The following is a 16,756-nucleotide window of genomic DNA, read 5'->3' as shown; positions in this document are numbered from 1 at the left end:
GACATTTGAACACCTCGTATCTCGGAAACGAAGCGACATCGGACTCATGTTTATAGGAACATTTTTAGTTATTTGGATATTCGCAATCACCTCGTCACTTTTGGCCATGCATTTATGTTACACCTTGTATTTTTATAACAAATTATCCCTTTATGGGTCCATTCTAAGGGTTATAATTAGATATATAATTCCCACTAGCTCTCAGAGTCTAACCTAATTGACATAAAATTAAATCTATAGAAAATAGTAAATCTGACACACGGCAACAAAATTTTCCTGTCAAAAAAATAATAGTTTCAAAATTGATGCTTAGTTAAATTTGAAGTGTTCGATCACTTTCGACCGATAGTGTACTTTTGTATATATATTTAATATTTTTCAGTCTATCAGAGGCGAAGCAATTAACTTATTGATGGATGTTCTGATTAAAATTATATTAATTTTATGTAAGAAAATATTAAGTCAACAAATCTTGATATTTACGAAGAAAACAATGTTATACAGTTTTCAAGGACGAATGTTGAACAACGATATATATTAGTTATATAACCATCTGGTAGACATGTTAAATATGTATGTTACCAACTTAAGAGTTTGAATAAATTCTTACTTCGTTCATTATTATGAAATAAACTAGATGTATTCTACATTAAGAATTCAGTCTATTCCACTGCAACTTAACCCAAGTGATCCTACCTCTAAAAATGAATATAGATGTGATATATGTGTGTGTCCTTCAGTTGAATAGGTTAGAACATATTTGGAGTGTACCAGATAGAAAGTGGAGTATTAAACAAATTTCATGAACTATTTTTAAATATGTACGTTTTGCTAACGCATGGCCCCCAGCCATCGCTAACCCTCCTCCAACTCCTGTATATTATTTTAAAAATCTATCTAAGAATTATCTCGCAACTTGCATTGTCCTTCATTTGATTTTTACTTTAAAAATAAAATATAAAAACAATATGCCTTACGAGTTGAAACGAACTTATTCGATCAGGATCAACTTATCGTGGTTGTACACATTAGCTGCGCAGGCTTTCAATTATCAATATATCAGATGGCAAAGTTTTCGTCACAACCTATGGTGATGTACACTTTACTTGCGCAAAATTTCGATTATCAATATATTGGATGCCAAATTCTTCGCCATAACTTATCGTGATGGGACAGTTTAGTTGAACAGGCTTTCGATTATCAATGTATTGGACGCAACATTTTTCTTCACAACTCTCGTGATGGTACACTTTACATGTGCAGGTTTTCGATTATCAATATATTGGACGCCTTATTTTCCTCACAATTTATGGTGGTGGTACACTTTACCTGCGCAGGCTTTCGATTAAAAATATATTGGACGCCAAGTTTTTCGTCATAATTTATGGTGGTGGTACATTTTACCTTCGTCTTTCGATTATAAATATATTGGATGCCAAATTCTTCGTCACAACTTATCGTGGCGGTACACTTTACCTACGTAGGCTTTTGATTATCAATATATTGGACACCAATTGTTTCGTCATATTTTCGAAAACAACAAGCATATACTGAACTCATCTGACCGGGATAAACTTGGTAGATCTTGATTAATATATCTGTCTGTGAAACATTAAAGTGTGCAGGCTTTCGGTTTCCCGACTTATTGGAGGTCAAATTTTGAGTTATATTTTTAAAATACAAAATTTCATTCGTCGAAATCATTTAATCGAAATCAAACTTGGCACAATATCAGATTTCGACATAATATGCTAGCACGAGGACTTGTGGGTTTTAAGTTAAGCACAATCATATTTTAACTCAATTCTTATGTACAATAAAAATATAATAAATACTGATTAAATAGCAATTAAATGGTTTGAGTTCTTGGTCAAAAAGAAAATCAAAATCAAATGAAGGATGGTTTGTTTTTACGTCTACGGTTATTTTAGTTGAAAATACCAAAAATCGTGATGAATTTTTAGTTATAATGTTAAATATAACTATTTGTACAATACCAAATATTGTTGAAAACATGTTGGCATGTTTAATTTAAATTTATGACATAATATTGCTAACTTCAACCAGAATTATTGCTGAAATATTTTACATAATAATAATTGATCAAATGTGAAGAGAAACACAAAATGTATGAGTAATTTACTTATTTAAAATATGAAATCTGTTTTAATAAGACCTGTCTATCGACATCTACTGCATGATAAATCTTTGTGTAGTGATGTTGTAAAATAAAACTATTTACATTTATTGAATTTGTAGGAAAATTTTGAATAATATTTCACATCACAACTGAGTCCTTGAAACATTAGTAGAATAACGCTAATAATTAGTAGAATAAGTAAACAGCTTTCAAGTAACAAAATAATGTTTGGTAACATATTAGCAACGAGAAGTTTTACATTATTTTTAAATGTTAGCCATGAATTAATTATACATTCCAAATATTTCACACTATATAATATGGTTTCATGCATTATGAAAACTTTAAGTTTTATAAAAACGTTTCACGACATTTGAAAAATCCTAGGTATATAATAGATGCTTACAATATGAACATAGCTTTAAATCAAACCTTAAAAACTGTCTTATATATGGGTAATCTAAAATAATTACTTCATTAAATAGAAATTAGGCAAAACTTCATACCTCGTCCACCACCTGCTCCTGCATATCCTCTACCCAAAGCAGATCCCCCTCCACCGTACCCCATGGCAGCTGAAATGTATAAATCAATTACCATGTATGAGCATATCCCATTTTGAGGTCTTAAGAACATATTTACTGGTGCATACGAGTCAGGAAGTTGTAATACATCACGCGAGGAAAAGGATAAAAATATAAAGCCAAATTATAATAACAATACTTTCATCGAATTCATCGTAATAAAGACAGTAATACATAGTATACTCACTTTCTACGTTCCGTGATAGTGTTCACAACTTTTAAATTTTATCGTGTATTTTTATACGATAAGGTAGTATCTTCATTATTAGAATGAAAAAGTATTAATAAAGCTTTTCACTTCGTTGTTTTCTATTGATTGTTTGTTTCTTCAAGCCTGGAGGCATTGTATAACACGTTACGTATGGTTTCGTGCCTTTCTGCGTCGAGACATAGAATGTGATGACGTCATAACTTTTTAAAAAACTTTTTTTTTTTTGTTAGGCTTATTTTTATTAATTTTGGCGGGCTTACTTTTCAACCTAGAAGATTGAAATATTGCGCACACATTCAGTGCAGTCCTTAGTATTTTTGAAATTTCATTCAGATCTTTGCATTAACAGGACTGGGGGGCATCCAGAGGGACAAAAATTAAAAAAAGGGATATTTACAAAAAAAGTTTTTTTTCTCGATTATACCGCCTCACATACATGATGAAGTCCATAATTTTCCTTTAAAAAGAGAGAAAATTTAAAAGGAATAATCGTAAAATAGCTGAAAAAAATTGTTTGAACTAACAAGTGGGAACTCCATCATAAGTATATATAAATATAAACATTGTGTTGTCCAATGAAAATAATGGGAGTGGAGTGTAAATGGCCTGAATGGCTGAGCTCTGAAATCAAGAGTTTGTAGCTGATCTGGAAAGCCACAAGGCATTGTAACAGGCAACAGCTGAATTCGATTCCTGGCATTAATGTACATTTTTTATTCTTTCAATTTAATTGAATTAGCGCTATAAAGTAGGAAGAAAACTAGCTGTCTTTTTCATTTATGATATAATACACAATTTACCCCTCAGAAATGTCCATATATGAAAACATGACTTTCTCAAGCACGATATAATTAGTGTTAAAACCAATGTTATGAGAATGGTTAAGCAACAACTTCAAAACTGTTGTGCCGTTTGTCATGAAAGTGAAATCTTTAAGTTTTACGTTCCACTGTTAGGCCGACTTGGCTGAAAGAGACAGTGAGAAACGTATAGAATGGTGGAATGAATAAAGTGTGTGGTAATGGGAGAACCTCGAGGAAACCCATGCAGACAGTATTTGTCCACCTCAAAGTTCACTTGGCGAGAGCTGGGATCAAACTAGGGCCCCCATGAACCAGAGGTGAACGCTCTACCACTGAGCCACCACGGCCCTGCCGCTTGTTATGAAGTGGATTAGGTTGCATAGACGTTATAAGTCGGAAACTCTTGTTCGATTCTTAGTTCAATTGAACGTTTCATAAAATATGGAAGCTAACCTAACTGCATTCCATAAATTTTCAAGCAATACTGCATATTTATGTTACTTAAGAGTCCATTTATCCTTAAAAATAAAATTTATGAATTTATCTTAATAAAGTTCACTAATAACTGGGCTGGGTAGGATCTGTTCCTATAAACACATTTCCTTTTAACGTGTTTGCTTGTGAGCTAAATCACTTTTAAACAGTAGTTGAAATTTTGACAAAAATCACTGAGTTTGAGCCTAAAATCATGTTGTTGCATGAAGTATCTATTTTAAAATGTTAATACATTGACATGGAAATTGAATAAAGCTGAAATATATAAGCTAAAAACATTTGAAATGTGGTGTTGTCGCAGAAAGCTGCTCATATCATGGACCAAAATAAAAAGGAATGAAGGCGTACTAAGGGAAGCTAATGAAGGACGAAAGATCATTAAGATAATAGGAAAACGAAGAAACAGGATGCTTGGCCATCTTATTCAGCACTCCAATTAGATCACGGCATTGATAGAGGAAAAGGCAGAAGAAAAACCAGCAAGACGAAGACCAAGGATAGAATATCTAGATGCAATTACGAAGAGACCTTATCAATGTATAAAACAGCTCTCCCAAGAGAGAGAAAAGTTTTAAAATTCCCATGATCCCCACCAGCCTGCGGTTGAGGCGAGAAAGATGAAGAATTTATTATTTGGACGATTTATCCGTTCTTCTTCAGAATTTTAACAAAAGCCCCTCATAATTATTTAGTGTTCATTTCTATAGAAAACAAAGTTGATTTTCAATTTTTTTAAATGGGAAAGAGTAAAATGGAAAACGGAAAGAGTAAATTATCAATTAGTACACATATATTTCAATTTCCTATACTTATTCAATGACGGAAAAGTAAATATTTCACCAAATAATAAATAAAGTAGAAATATCTTTGTGAGACTGTTTTTGAATTAAGTTTCTGTACGTTTGTTTGGTTTCTTCGTCTACAGGAAATAGACGAAGGATTACAAGAGATGGTTGAGAAAATAATTGACTGTGGAAAACTATATGAAATGGACATCAACATCGAAAAATCCTTAGAATATCCCGTGGAAACGCACACTTACGGGTCAGAGTAGAAGAAAGAGAACTTGAAGAAATTTCAAGTACCTGGGAAGTATTTTGATAAGAGACGCTTACTGTACCAAGATCAAATAAAGAATTTCCATAGCCAAAGAAGCGTTCAATAAGAGAACTTCATTCAATAGCTACTAGGCTCAATATTGGACTAAGAAATAAATTGGTCAGGTGTTATATATGCAGCATTGGGCTCTATGGTTCAAAGACTTGGACATTACGAGAGTTAGAGAAGAAATATTTAGAGAGCTACGAAATGTGGTGTTGCAGGAAAATGGAGAAGATAAAATGGACAGGGAAATCAACAAACAAAGATATTTTAGGCGGACAGGAGAGAAGACGACACTGTTAGTCAGTATCTTTCGTAGGAAGGCCAATTGGACTGGACACATCTTGTGAAGAAATTGTATTCTTCATACCGTTATAGAGGGAAAGTTGGAAGGCCACAACTGCCACAAGAAATGGAAAGAATACAACTGATCAATGATTTAATAGAAAGAAGAAAATATAGGGAGTTGAAAGATGAAGCTGAAGATATAGAAACGTGAAAGAAACATTTCCAGAATCAAACCTAAAAAAAAAAAAAAAAAAAAAAAAAAAAAAAAAAAAAAAGAGCTCATTAATCCCAGGAAATGCCAGTAGGAAAAATACTTAATAATAATAATAATAATCCTTCACTTGATCATTGATATTTCATACAAACATTTTATTTCAAGATGGATATAAAGCAAATTATAAATGTGAATGCGTATAATACATATGGACTTCTTTATGTCTTATCTATAAAATGTATCTAGAATTTTTTTTTTTTTAGAAACTTTAATAATCTTAAATTAAGTTCTTTCAAGCAACTTTCGATATCTACAACGTGTGATTATGTGCTAATAAATATTTTTTGAAGAATTGATCTTGCAAATTTGACAACACCGCAACCAATGTATTTAACTCTATATTTTGCCTTCACCACACTGTTTCTGGGTTATATTTATTTCGTTTTAATGTTCAAGCGCACTACGTGTTTTTTTTTCAAATTCATTAAAAAATAAGAGGAAGAAAATAAAACGTTATGTCATATTTTCTTCCATTGATCGAAAATAAAATTTTTGGTTCGACATATTCTTTGCTCTGGTTCGAAAGCAATATATTTTGTGTACATTCTGCAATTTGAAACATCACATTGGATTAAGTGTGTAAAGTTAATGTCGTATATTGAAAATAAAAAGGGCTATAAGCTATTTTCTGTATATCATAATAATCTTTTAATTGATACACATTTCTTTTAGTTTAAATGTAACGCAATATAAGTGAAACATATATCTTGTGGTGTATGTATATATCATTTAACAAATAAATTATGCAAAAATAAATTTAAAATTTGTGAAAATAAGTATTACACAAAAATTGCAATTACAGTGTTCATTTTAAGACTGATGTTTTGTTGAAGCTTGTGTTTCTTTTGTAACAAATGTTTTCACAAATGTTGTGCATATTTTTCCCCCATCACTTGTGCTTATAACTAATGAAAAATATATTATATATGTACATGATCTTTGCTTTTCTTATTAATGAAGTGAATTAATATTTATAGTTGCTTTGTAATTGTACAAGTGAGGTTGTGAACAGTGCGTTTTATGTGTATTTTGTTCAACTCACCGTAACACGTATTAAAGATGCACGAATTCTCACATAATATATTCAAAAACGTAAAGGTGTACATCCTAAGTAAAATGAAATATAATTACTGATTTCTAGTATTGAATGGATTCTAATCATCTAACATTCAGTCAATAAAATCGATTACAGAAACTATAAAAAAGGAACATCAATAGTCAATGATCTGTGTACTTCTGATACATATATGAGCTAGGAATTTTGAGAATTTCGAAGAAGATGAATAAGAATGTATATAACAAGCAATTTAGGCGCTGTAATGTATGGCGCTATAATACTATCAATGAATTTTGTTTTGTAAAGCTTATAAAATAAGACTCCTGAAGTGCTTTCATCACTATAAACAGTAGGTTTAACTGGGTAAAGTCGCGGGGTGTTACTCTAACTTCATATCGATACTATGCACAGTCGATTCCTTTTTTACATATGAAACAATTAGGCAATCGTAGAAATCCTCGATCGCAAGCGTGTTCGAATTACGAGCGTGAAAATTTCGGAATGGGACAGATTTTTGTGAAAAGTTTGAATTAACCATTTTTTAGATAGATGCTTCATTTATGGTATCAGGAATTTTTTTTTGTGCCCAAGGCAGTGGTGAGGTCAAAACGTACACATTTTGCAAGATAAGGACACTTATTGAGGAAGGAGTAAAGGGTAATGTTATCTTACAACTTGCAAATTGCCTGCTGTTTAGCACACCGGGTCGTTAGACTGATAAAATGTATTGACCATCCCTATTGGACTGTACTGCCTATCAAATGTCACGTTTCTTTTAGGAAGCTTCCTTTTTTAAGCATGACATCGTAACTGTAATTACAAACAATGTAATAGTTCTTCTAACGTATTATTTTCGTTTTATATGTTTATATATAGTTTATCATAACCACAGAACGGTTAAAAAATAACATTTCTTTGAAGTCATAACTTGTGAATTAACTGTTCAACACTTTTGACATTTTGTTTTGTACATTAAAGATTATTTTTTACCAAAACTTGGTTGTTTACAGTATGCAATTTTTATTTAATCAAGACTGATGTAGCACTAATTCTTCAGTACAACTTTTCTCCACTTAAATTGTATATTTTATGAAATTTCTTGTAATAACAGTCGGCTGTTTAGAGTATACAATTTCTATACAGTAAAATAGTGACAGAGTGCCGATTGTTCAATGCGTTTTTCTGTAATTACTTTTTCTGTTACTGGGTTTGTTAGCTATTATACATTTGGTCGATAATATACAGGGGTAGTCAAAAAAATCTAAAACGTTTGCAAAAGTGTGAAAATCATACCTAGTATGGTGTGGGGCCTCCTTTTGTCTCCAAAACAGCTTGGATCCGACGTGGAATGGACGTATACAGCTCCTAAATCGTGGTGTGTGAAATTTTGTACCATTGTTCCTCCAAAACATGCTCCAGTTCCCTAAGGGATGCTGGTGGAGGATAATGAGACCGAACACGCCTTTCTAACTCAGACCACAATGGCTCAATGATATTCAGATCTTGTGATTATGAGACCCAGGGGAAGTGTGATAGCTCCTGGTCATGCTCCTCAATCTATGATTTCACCGTTTTTGCAGCGTGACAAGGTGCCAAATCATCTTGATAGATGCATCACCATCAGGGAACAATATTTGGGCCATCAGTAGAACCTGGTCCCCCAAGATAGCCTCATACGCCTTAGCATTCATCATTCCATGCAGGGCTATGATGGAACCTGCAGAAAACCACGATATCACTGTCCATACTGTAACAGAACCACCCCCATGCTTTACAGTTGGCAGCAGACAGTCTGTATCATAGGCCTGCGACGGTGTTCTCCATACGTAAACACGACCGGTTGTTGGAAACAAGGTTAAGGTCGGTTCATCGGACCACATTACGTGTTTCCACTGCTCACGAGTCCACGCCTTGTGGTCCTTGCACCACTGGATACGCCTCTTCGCATTTACCGCTGTGACCAGGGGTTTGGCGATAGCGGCCCTGCCATGAATTTTCATTTTATGAAGTTCCCGTCGCACTGTTTTCAATGAAACCGGGTTCTGTAGGCCGGAATTGAGTTTAGACGTAATTTTATTGCAGTGGTCTTCTTTTTAGCTGCTACAATCCGTTTTAATGCCCCCCGCTCCCTATCTGACAGGATTGTCTTTCGACCACTGTTGTGCTTTGAAGACGTCGTTTGCCGATGAATTGTGTATGCCCTCGTGACATTGGACACAGTGCCTTTCTATAACCCCACAATATTCGCCATTGTTGCCACTGAAGCTCCAACCAGAGGGGCACCAACGATCATGCTTCTTTGGAAGTCTGTCAGGTCGCCCATTTTACCGCACCACTTTCACACCACGACACTAACAGGTGAACTGGTTACTGCTGACGGAAGAGGAAGGTCCACATGACACATTTGAAAACAAAAAACAATCGGCAACCGCAACACGTGTTGTACAGTGGAGGACCAAACTTACGTGTCCTGTATGAAGTATTTTTAGATTTTTTGTCTTCCCCCTGTATATTATGACAAGATTAACAAGATTAATAATGAATACCAAGGTGTTCTTGATTGAATCTAGCACACCTGGCAAAGCGTTTCAGAGACAAATGTCATTCTCCAATTTGAAGTTAGCTACACAGCAAACTGATATTTGAATGACAATGCAGTCGAATAGGGTTCTCAAATACAATTTTATCAGCCTAACTACCCGGTGTGCGGTACAGGAGACAATTTGAATGTTGTAAAACGTCATTACCCTTCACCTCTTCCTCAATAAGTACCCTCATCTTTCAAAATGCGTACGTTTTGATCTTACCACTGTGTTGGGCACCAAGGGAAACCCCCTGATACGAAACTTGAAGCGTCTATAAAAAAAAAAAAAAAAAAAGGGTTACTTGAAACTTCGCAAAATCTGTTTAATTTTGAACTTTTAACGCTCGTAATTTGAACATGCTCGCGATCGAGGATTTCTCCGATTGCATAGTTGTTTCGTATGTAAAAAGAAATCAATTAAGCATAGCATTGATATGAAGTAAAAGTAACACCCCGCCACTTTCCCTACTAAGTGTATATTACTAGTAGGTCCTACCTATTTCTAGTATCCTAGTGAATTGAATAATAATTATTGCAGTGTTATTATTTTCATAGTTTAGAAATAAATTGTTTGTGAATAAGTGTTAGGTTATTCATCAAGGAAGTATCTGACATAACCTTCCTATTATACAAATATCTTCGCGAATTTAGCCATGTTTTCAAGTAGTTAAAACCTTCCGAAGGTGCCATTGTGCTAATATTTAAATAAATGAGACTATGGCACCATCTTTAAATCAGCAGACGAGCTATTTAAAAACACGCCTAAAATCGCGAAGCTATTTATAAGGAGGTTATATCTGATAGTTCCTTAATCTATGGTTATACTTTTAAATTTATGTCATGCATGTGTTCCATAGTGTTTGATGAATGCATCCAAGTGTCGTGAATATTATTCTGTTGATGTTGTTATACCTTGGTTCAATAAAACATTTAAGAGACTTCTGCAATCACAGTTATCTAAACCTGAAATTTATGAAAACATTAGCCATTTTAATCAAGTTTTGTTTCTTAAAACTAAAAATGACACCCTGTCTACGTCAAATAACAATAATCAGCCTTGGAAAATATAACTTAATTGCAACACTAATATTTTGGATAAGAAATAAAAAAAATCATAACTATTGTATTGTTGTCAGTACTCTGCCAATGTAACAAATCACAAAATAATATTTCTTACTAGTACCATTACATACACTTGCATAAACCACTTTATTTTAAAACCGTAATTTGGTATATCCTGATAATCTTATAGTTAATTACTGTAAGGGTGCAACTTTAGAAATAACGTTACTTTCACATAATGTTGGAATGACAAAATGTATTAAATATAGGACAAACAGCAGAAGTTTATAATTAGTGCAGAAGAAAACGAATATGAAATTATGTAGTACTTGTTGTCATTGACCCTGGTATCCGGATTTATCAGCAATCTTTCATCATACATACTTTTTATTTAATCAATTTTACATTGAAATTACTATATTACAATATACAGGGTAGTCCATTTATAATGATAGTAGTAAATATCTCAGAAATCGTAAAAGGCAGAGAATCAAAATTCTACACCAAGAAATTATAAAAAAGGGGACAAAGTCCTAGGTATTTTGTAACATCGCCGGATGAACAGTGTGGCCAACCGAATGTAAGAATTTGTTTCTTTTAATGACATTATGTCAGATTATTACATATTTCAATTCAACATGTCAAACGAAAGCTTAAAATATAATATTATTCAGTGTTGCAAACTAGGGATGTTATAGTATCACAAACATCCAAAGTTTGGAAACCTCTATTATACATACAGCACAACGGAGATGGATAAGATAATGCACATTAAAAGTACCTTAGTGTTGGATACCATGGTCATTGAATTTTGAATTTTTTTTAAAGTCTTTATTTTGAAAAATGCTTAGGTAAGCATCATATCTAGTTGCTTGTATGGTGTACAATGCATGTACAAATTATTTTGCCGTGTAGAGCACTTCGATATCTAAAACCGTTTCGGAAATATGATAAACATTCCTGAAGTATACAACACTGCATAAATCATGTTACTGCGAGACCTTGTAACTACAACTACTAAAAGCTATTGTTGTAATGCTAAAAAAAAAAAAAAAAAAAAAAAAAAAAAAGAATGAAAACAACAATCATTTCAAATATTTTCTACAAATACTCCATTTTCAGCAATGTTACGAACTTTATCAATGTTTATCAAATCTCCAGAAAATTTTGAAATATCGAAGTGCAGTAAACGGTAAAATAATTTGTACGTGCATTGTACACCATACAAGCAGCTAGATGTAATACTTACCTAAGCATTTTTTTCGAAATTAAGTCTTTCAAAAAAGAAAATCAAAATCTTCAAGTCCTGTAACTTCGTTCCTATTCATTCGAAACAAGTCATACTATGACCATAGTATCCAACGCTAAGTTACTTTTGATGTGCATTATCCAGTCAATCTTCATTGTGCTGTACGTGTGATAGACGTTTCCAAACTTCGCATGTTTGTGATACTATAACATCCTTAGTTTGCAACACTGAATTATAAACGTTGGATTTTTAGTTTTCACTTGACATGTTAATTTGAAATAAGTAATAATCTGACGTAGTGCCATTTGAAAAATCATACATTTATAGTGGTTGGTAACACTGTTCATCCGGTGATGTTACAAAATACCTAGGATGTTGTCGCCATTTCTATAGTTTCTTAGTGCAAAATTTCAACTATCCGCCTTTTACGATTTCTGAGATATTTACTACTATCGTTACAAATGGACTACCCTCTATATATATTTACGACTAAACTCAGTGATATAGGTTTTTTTTTTTTTTTTTTATGAATTTCATTGAGTTGTAAGAATTCTGTGATTATGTGAATTAGATTCCGGTTGTTTCTTGACAAAAGGATTTTTTAAGAGAGCAAAGTCCAAATCTACATATCTAGAAATTTTGTCTAACATATGTTTGTTTCCTTTCTTTTCGGATTTTTTCACAAGCAAAAATTATGTGGTTTATTAGACCAATATCTTTTTTGCACCAACGTAAGTTTATATATATATATATATATATATATATATATATATATATATATATATATATATATATATATATATATATATATATATATATATATATATATATATATATATATATATATATATATATATATATATATATATATATATATATATATATAATTTGTATGGTATTAGTGCGGCATTGAAGAGTAATCGATAAAGCCAAATTATTTTATGTCTTATCCATTTCTGTATGATGTTCCATGGTTTAGGTTTATTTATATACATAAAATTCCAGCAATTGTTTTGAATTGTATATGACTACAGTCTATTTGATACAACTTGTACCTTCTGACAGTTGCTTTCCTCCGCTTTTTTTCCCACCTGCACGTGGTCACAACAATCAGACAAGAAGAACTGTTTCTATGGCAACAGCACGTTCAGCCAATGGTAGTGGCTCATTTCTCACGCTCTGCAATGGTAAACATTCTATTCTTTCCGCACGTTGCCAATTTGAATATAAACAAATGCGAATGGTTTTAGTTAAATGTCAACTTGAGTAGCGGACCTGCTGGTTATTAAGAAAATTCTTTTTAGTTCTCTTTTGTGTCATTTAATTTTATAAAACTGAAATTTACTTGCAATGAATAATTTCGTGTTTCAACACCAGACGCACAAGCTGGCAACACAGCATTGAGCACCACGTGCACGCAGCGAGCTCTCAGAAGGGACAAGTAGTATGGATTACAGTACAGTTTTAATTAAGGCTGGTTGTCGTTCATTACACGTAACTTTTACAGCCAGTCTGTTTCATCTTGATTTTCTTTTTATATTTGAGTACAATTTCGTATGTACAAATTAAATTGTATACCTTTATGCATGTAATTGTTTATGTAAGTGTTCTTATGTTAAGTAAAAGCCATGCACTTTTGATTGTCCAATTCGTCTTCTTTAAAGCATGGAGTACGCTTAGTGCATCAGAACATATACATGAATTACATAATTGCAGATTTTTATTGAGTAAAAGAGCTTGTCGTATTGTGAAAGCCTCTCCTTCAAATATTGTATAAAAAAAATTGGAAGATTGATTTTTTTAAAAATAATATTTAGGTTAGGGATTAGTACTGCAGCACCAACATGTTTGTCCTCGTATTTGGATGCATCGGTATACAATTAGCAGGAAATTGATTCAGGTATAGATTCCAAATATTTCTGTTAATATTTTGTAATCTGGCTGTGAATCTAACAATTTGGCGACAAAAAATATTGAAATTTATAATTATAGACAAACGGATGGAAATAATATATATGGAAGATTTTGATATGAAGAAGAGATATCGAGAAATATATTTAGGTTAAGAACGAAATGATTTATACGCTGTTTGACGTTTTGAGAACTGATAATATCTTTCTTATGATCAAGGTATAATCATCGTTCTTATCGTCATGAGAAAACGAAACAAAAGTATTACTTATCTAAGTGACGGCAAGTATAGGACAGGGTTTAATTTGTTAATAGAGACGTCCAGTCGGAGCAATCTATGGTATCATTCTTTTTATTCGATTGTCCAAGTATGCCTCGGTTGTTTTGTTTCCATATTATTCCAATGAAAGAAGTCTACGATCGGCTGAGTTTCAGACCAGTGTCCGTGTCGCCTTCTAACAGTATTGCTATTACTTCTTTGACTTTCCCTTTCCAATAGTGTGAACACTTTCTGAAAAGTCTGTTACATCTTTCAATTATACTATGCTTGCAATCCCGATTTTTGTGCTTGACATCGTTTTATATAATCAGGGTTTTCTTTGTGGTGCAAAAAGGACAGCAACTTTCAGAAGGACATCGCTCTATAACTCAGCCAAACGCAGACTTGCTCCAATGAAATGAAACTAAAATAAAGCAACCAATCTGGCCCTTAGTAAGAAATCAGAAACCTACTAATTAGAGTAAAGGCATAGATTGACGCTGATTAAACGTCTCTATCGATTAATCATATTCTGCTATTTACTTGCTAGTGATTATATAAGGAATGCTTCTTTTGTTTGTACAAAATATTACTCGACCCTAATGTTTGAGACACATACTGTCTGTTTCTAAAATCAGTATAACGTAAGTTCTTCGTAAATGTACGTTTAAGCAGGAAAACTTTTCATTTCCTTGAACATCTCCCTTCTTTCTCCCTCTTTCACGCATGTACAGACATGGGCGCCAGAAGAAAATTTTCTAGGGGAGGCATCTCTGTGTTTGCTATATTACGTTTGGTATTTGTTATTTGTATTAAGAAAATCTTAAGAAATTTGTTTTCGTGAGCCAGGGAGGCCGGGTCAGTCCCCTTTGTGTGCCTATGCATACAGACAAGCAAGTAGTTCCAAAATGGAATATAAAAAAATAAAATTTCAAGAACTTGTAAGTTTTTTTTCTTTGTTATGTTTCTTTGTTTGTTTAGTTCGTACACAGCAATTAGGGCTAAATACGCAATAAGAAAATAAGAATACTTAGCTTTCAAGATTTATCTAGTTTAACGAAGCTTCAATTTAGTTTGGATGTAAAACATTTCGTATATTTTACACATCATCTAGGGATCGGAATACACCTAGAAAATATAGAGTGCTATCATCTGAACGTTACTCCGTACCCATAATAATCTACGTTGTAGGAACTCGAGTATAAGTATTAAATAAGCAATTTGAAACTAAACAAATGATAGGAAATTCTTGAAAAGAGTTTCCGGAAAGGCAACAAATGAAATAATTTTGTATATATTAAGTAAGGTGACTTCCGAGAAAGAATGTACGCGTAATCATGTTCTCCTGTGGTGGAATGAACGTATACCCTGCCTCATAGACACAACCTATTCTCTCAAATCTGGCTAGTAAATAACTCTGGAAGTAAGTGCTTCGTTCAAAGTTTCCAAGAACTCTTTACGAGAAAAAGGAACTGGATACACCAATTAACGTGGTGCACTGAAGTAAACCTCTCAGTTATACTTACTAATGCAGGAATCTTCCCCCACCGAGTCGGAGTATATCGAAATATTTAGTGCTGGCATCGGAGCGTTTAGACTCACTCATATCCCTCATTTGGTGCCAAGATTCGTCCCGACACCGATACGACTACAATCAGGTAGAGCCTAACCTGTGATCTGGAAATCCCTGGAAACCATGAAGGGTTACTGTCTCAGGCCTGCCTGCATCAGATTAGGCCTGAGATACCATCTGCACTACTTGGGTCTATGAATCGCTAATCAGCCCATCTCCATCATATATCTATGCATAGACATATCTAAGTAAAGTTTAAAAAACAAAAGCTTTGACAATGTAGTATTTAACTGTTCCCTATTCTGCACTTTAAGGGCCGTATGCAGAGTCCTTCTGACATGTGATTAGAGCCATACTAAAGCGTTCGACTTACATATGCTCCCTGCAAAAGTCGGGCGTTTAGCATGACGCTAATCATTTGTCAAAACGACTCTGCATAATGAGGCATTACATGGTCGGATGCCAAATTACCAAAAATAATTACAAAATATGTGACAGAAACTCTTGGTGACTCCTGTAAATTTAAACCTACAATGTGTGCCTATGACTATCACTATATGGTTCTATCACTAAAATTAATCGTGTTAGCAGCAGTGATAATCACCGCCAATGATGTTACTCTTTGTTTGCATTAATAAACCATAGATTCTGTTCAAATAACTACTAACAAGCTGACGCTATGAGTTGTCTCTTTCGTGTACTTTTCGTTTCAATTATCATCGCCATTTTCATTCATTAAGATAAGTATTCCTATCTGTTGTTCTGCAAAAAATGTTTCATGTAAAATTTAGGGCTGAGGAACCGGCGATCCGCATATATTCCATAATTGTGTCCTCATTTTGGCTTAGCAAAAGATAGTTAACCAGCCCTGGACTCACTTTTGAGCTAACGGTTTAAGCACTAGGTTCTATTAGGCTCCGAAAAGGAGAACCAAATCTACACTATCTTGTTTAGACTATGTAGCAAGAATTAAAGATAAAATTTCTATTAATTAAAATGAGATGAAAGTGGTCGCAAGGATGATAAAGAAACAGATGGCACGATATGGAAAGAAGGAAAAACTTCGAAAATGTTTGATACACAGGGTTATACAATGAAAAGAGTAGTTGTAGAGGTTTCGTAATCACTTAGATGTAACAGGATGACAGATGAGCGAATTGATTAT

General features: G+C 33.3%; 1 protein-coding gene across 9 annotated transcripts in view; it reads right to left on the bottom strand.

The window, feature by feature from the left end:
- LOC145683720 (uncharacterized) overlaps positions 1-16,756 on the bottom strand; it is a 425,859-nt gene that overhangs the window by 149,162 nt on the left and 259,941 nt on the right. For all 9 annotated transcript variants that reach the window (XM_081755184.1, XM_081755185.1, XM_081755190.1 and 6 more), the window contains one exon: positions 2,647-2,715. In XM_081755184.1, the coding sequence (XP_081611310.1) occupies positions 2,647-2,715 (69 nt within the window). The remainder of the gene's footprint in view (positions 1-2,646; positions 2,716-16,756) is intronic.

Source organism: Thermobia domestica, chromosome 4 (genome assembly GCF_964235325.1).
Source record: "Thermobia domestica chromosome 4, izTheDome1.hap1.1, whole genome shotgun sequence".
Lineage (NCBI taxonomy): Eukaryota > Metazoa > Arthropoda > Insecta > Zygentoma > Lepismatidae > Thermobia > Thermobia domestica.
Note: the sequence above shows the minus strand (reverse complement) of the source record. Positions and strands in the feature narration are given on the sequence as shown.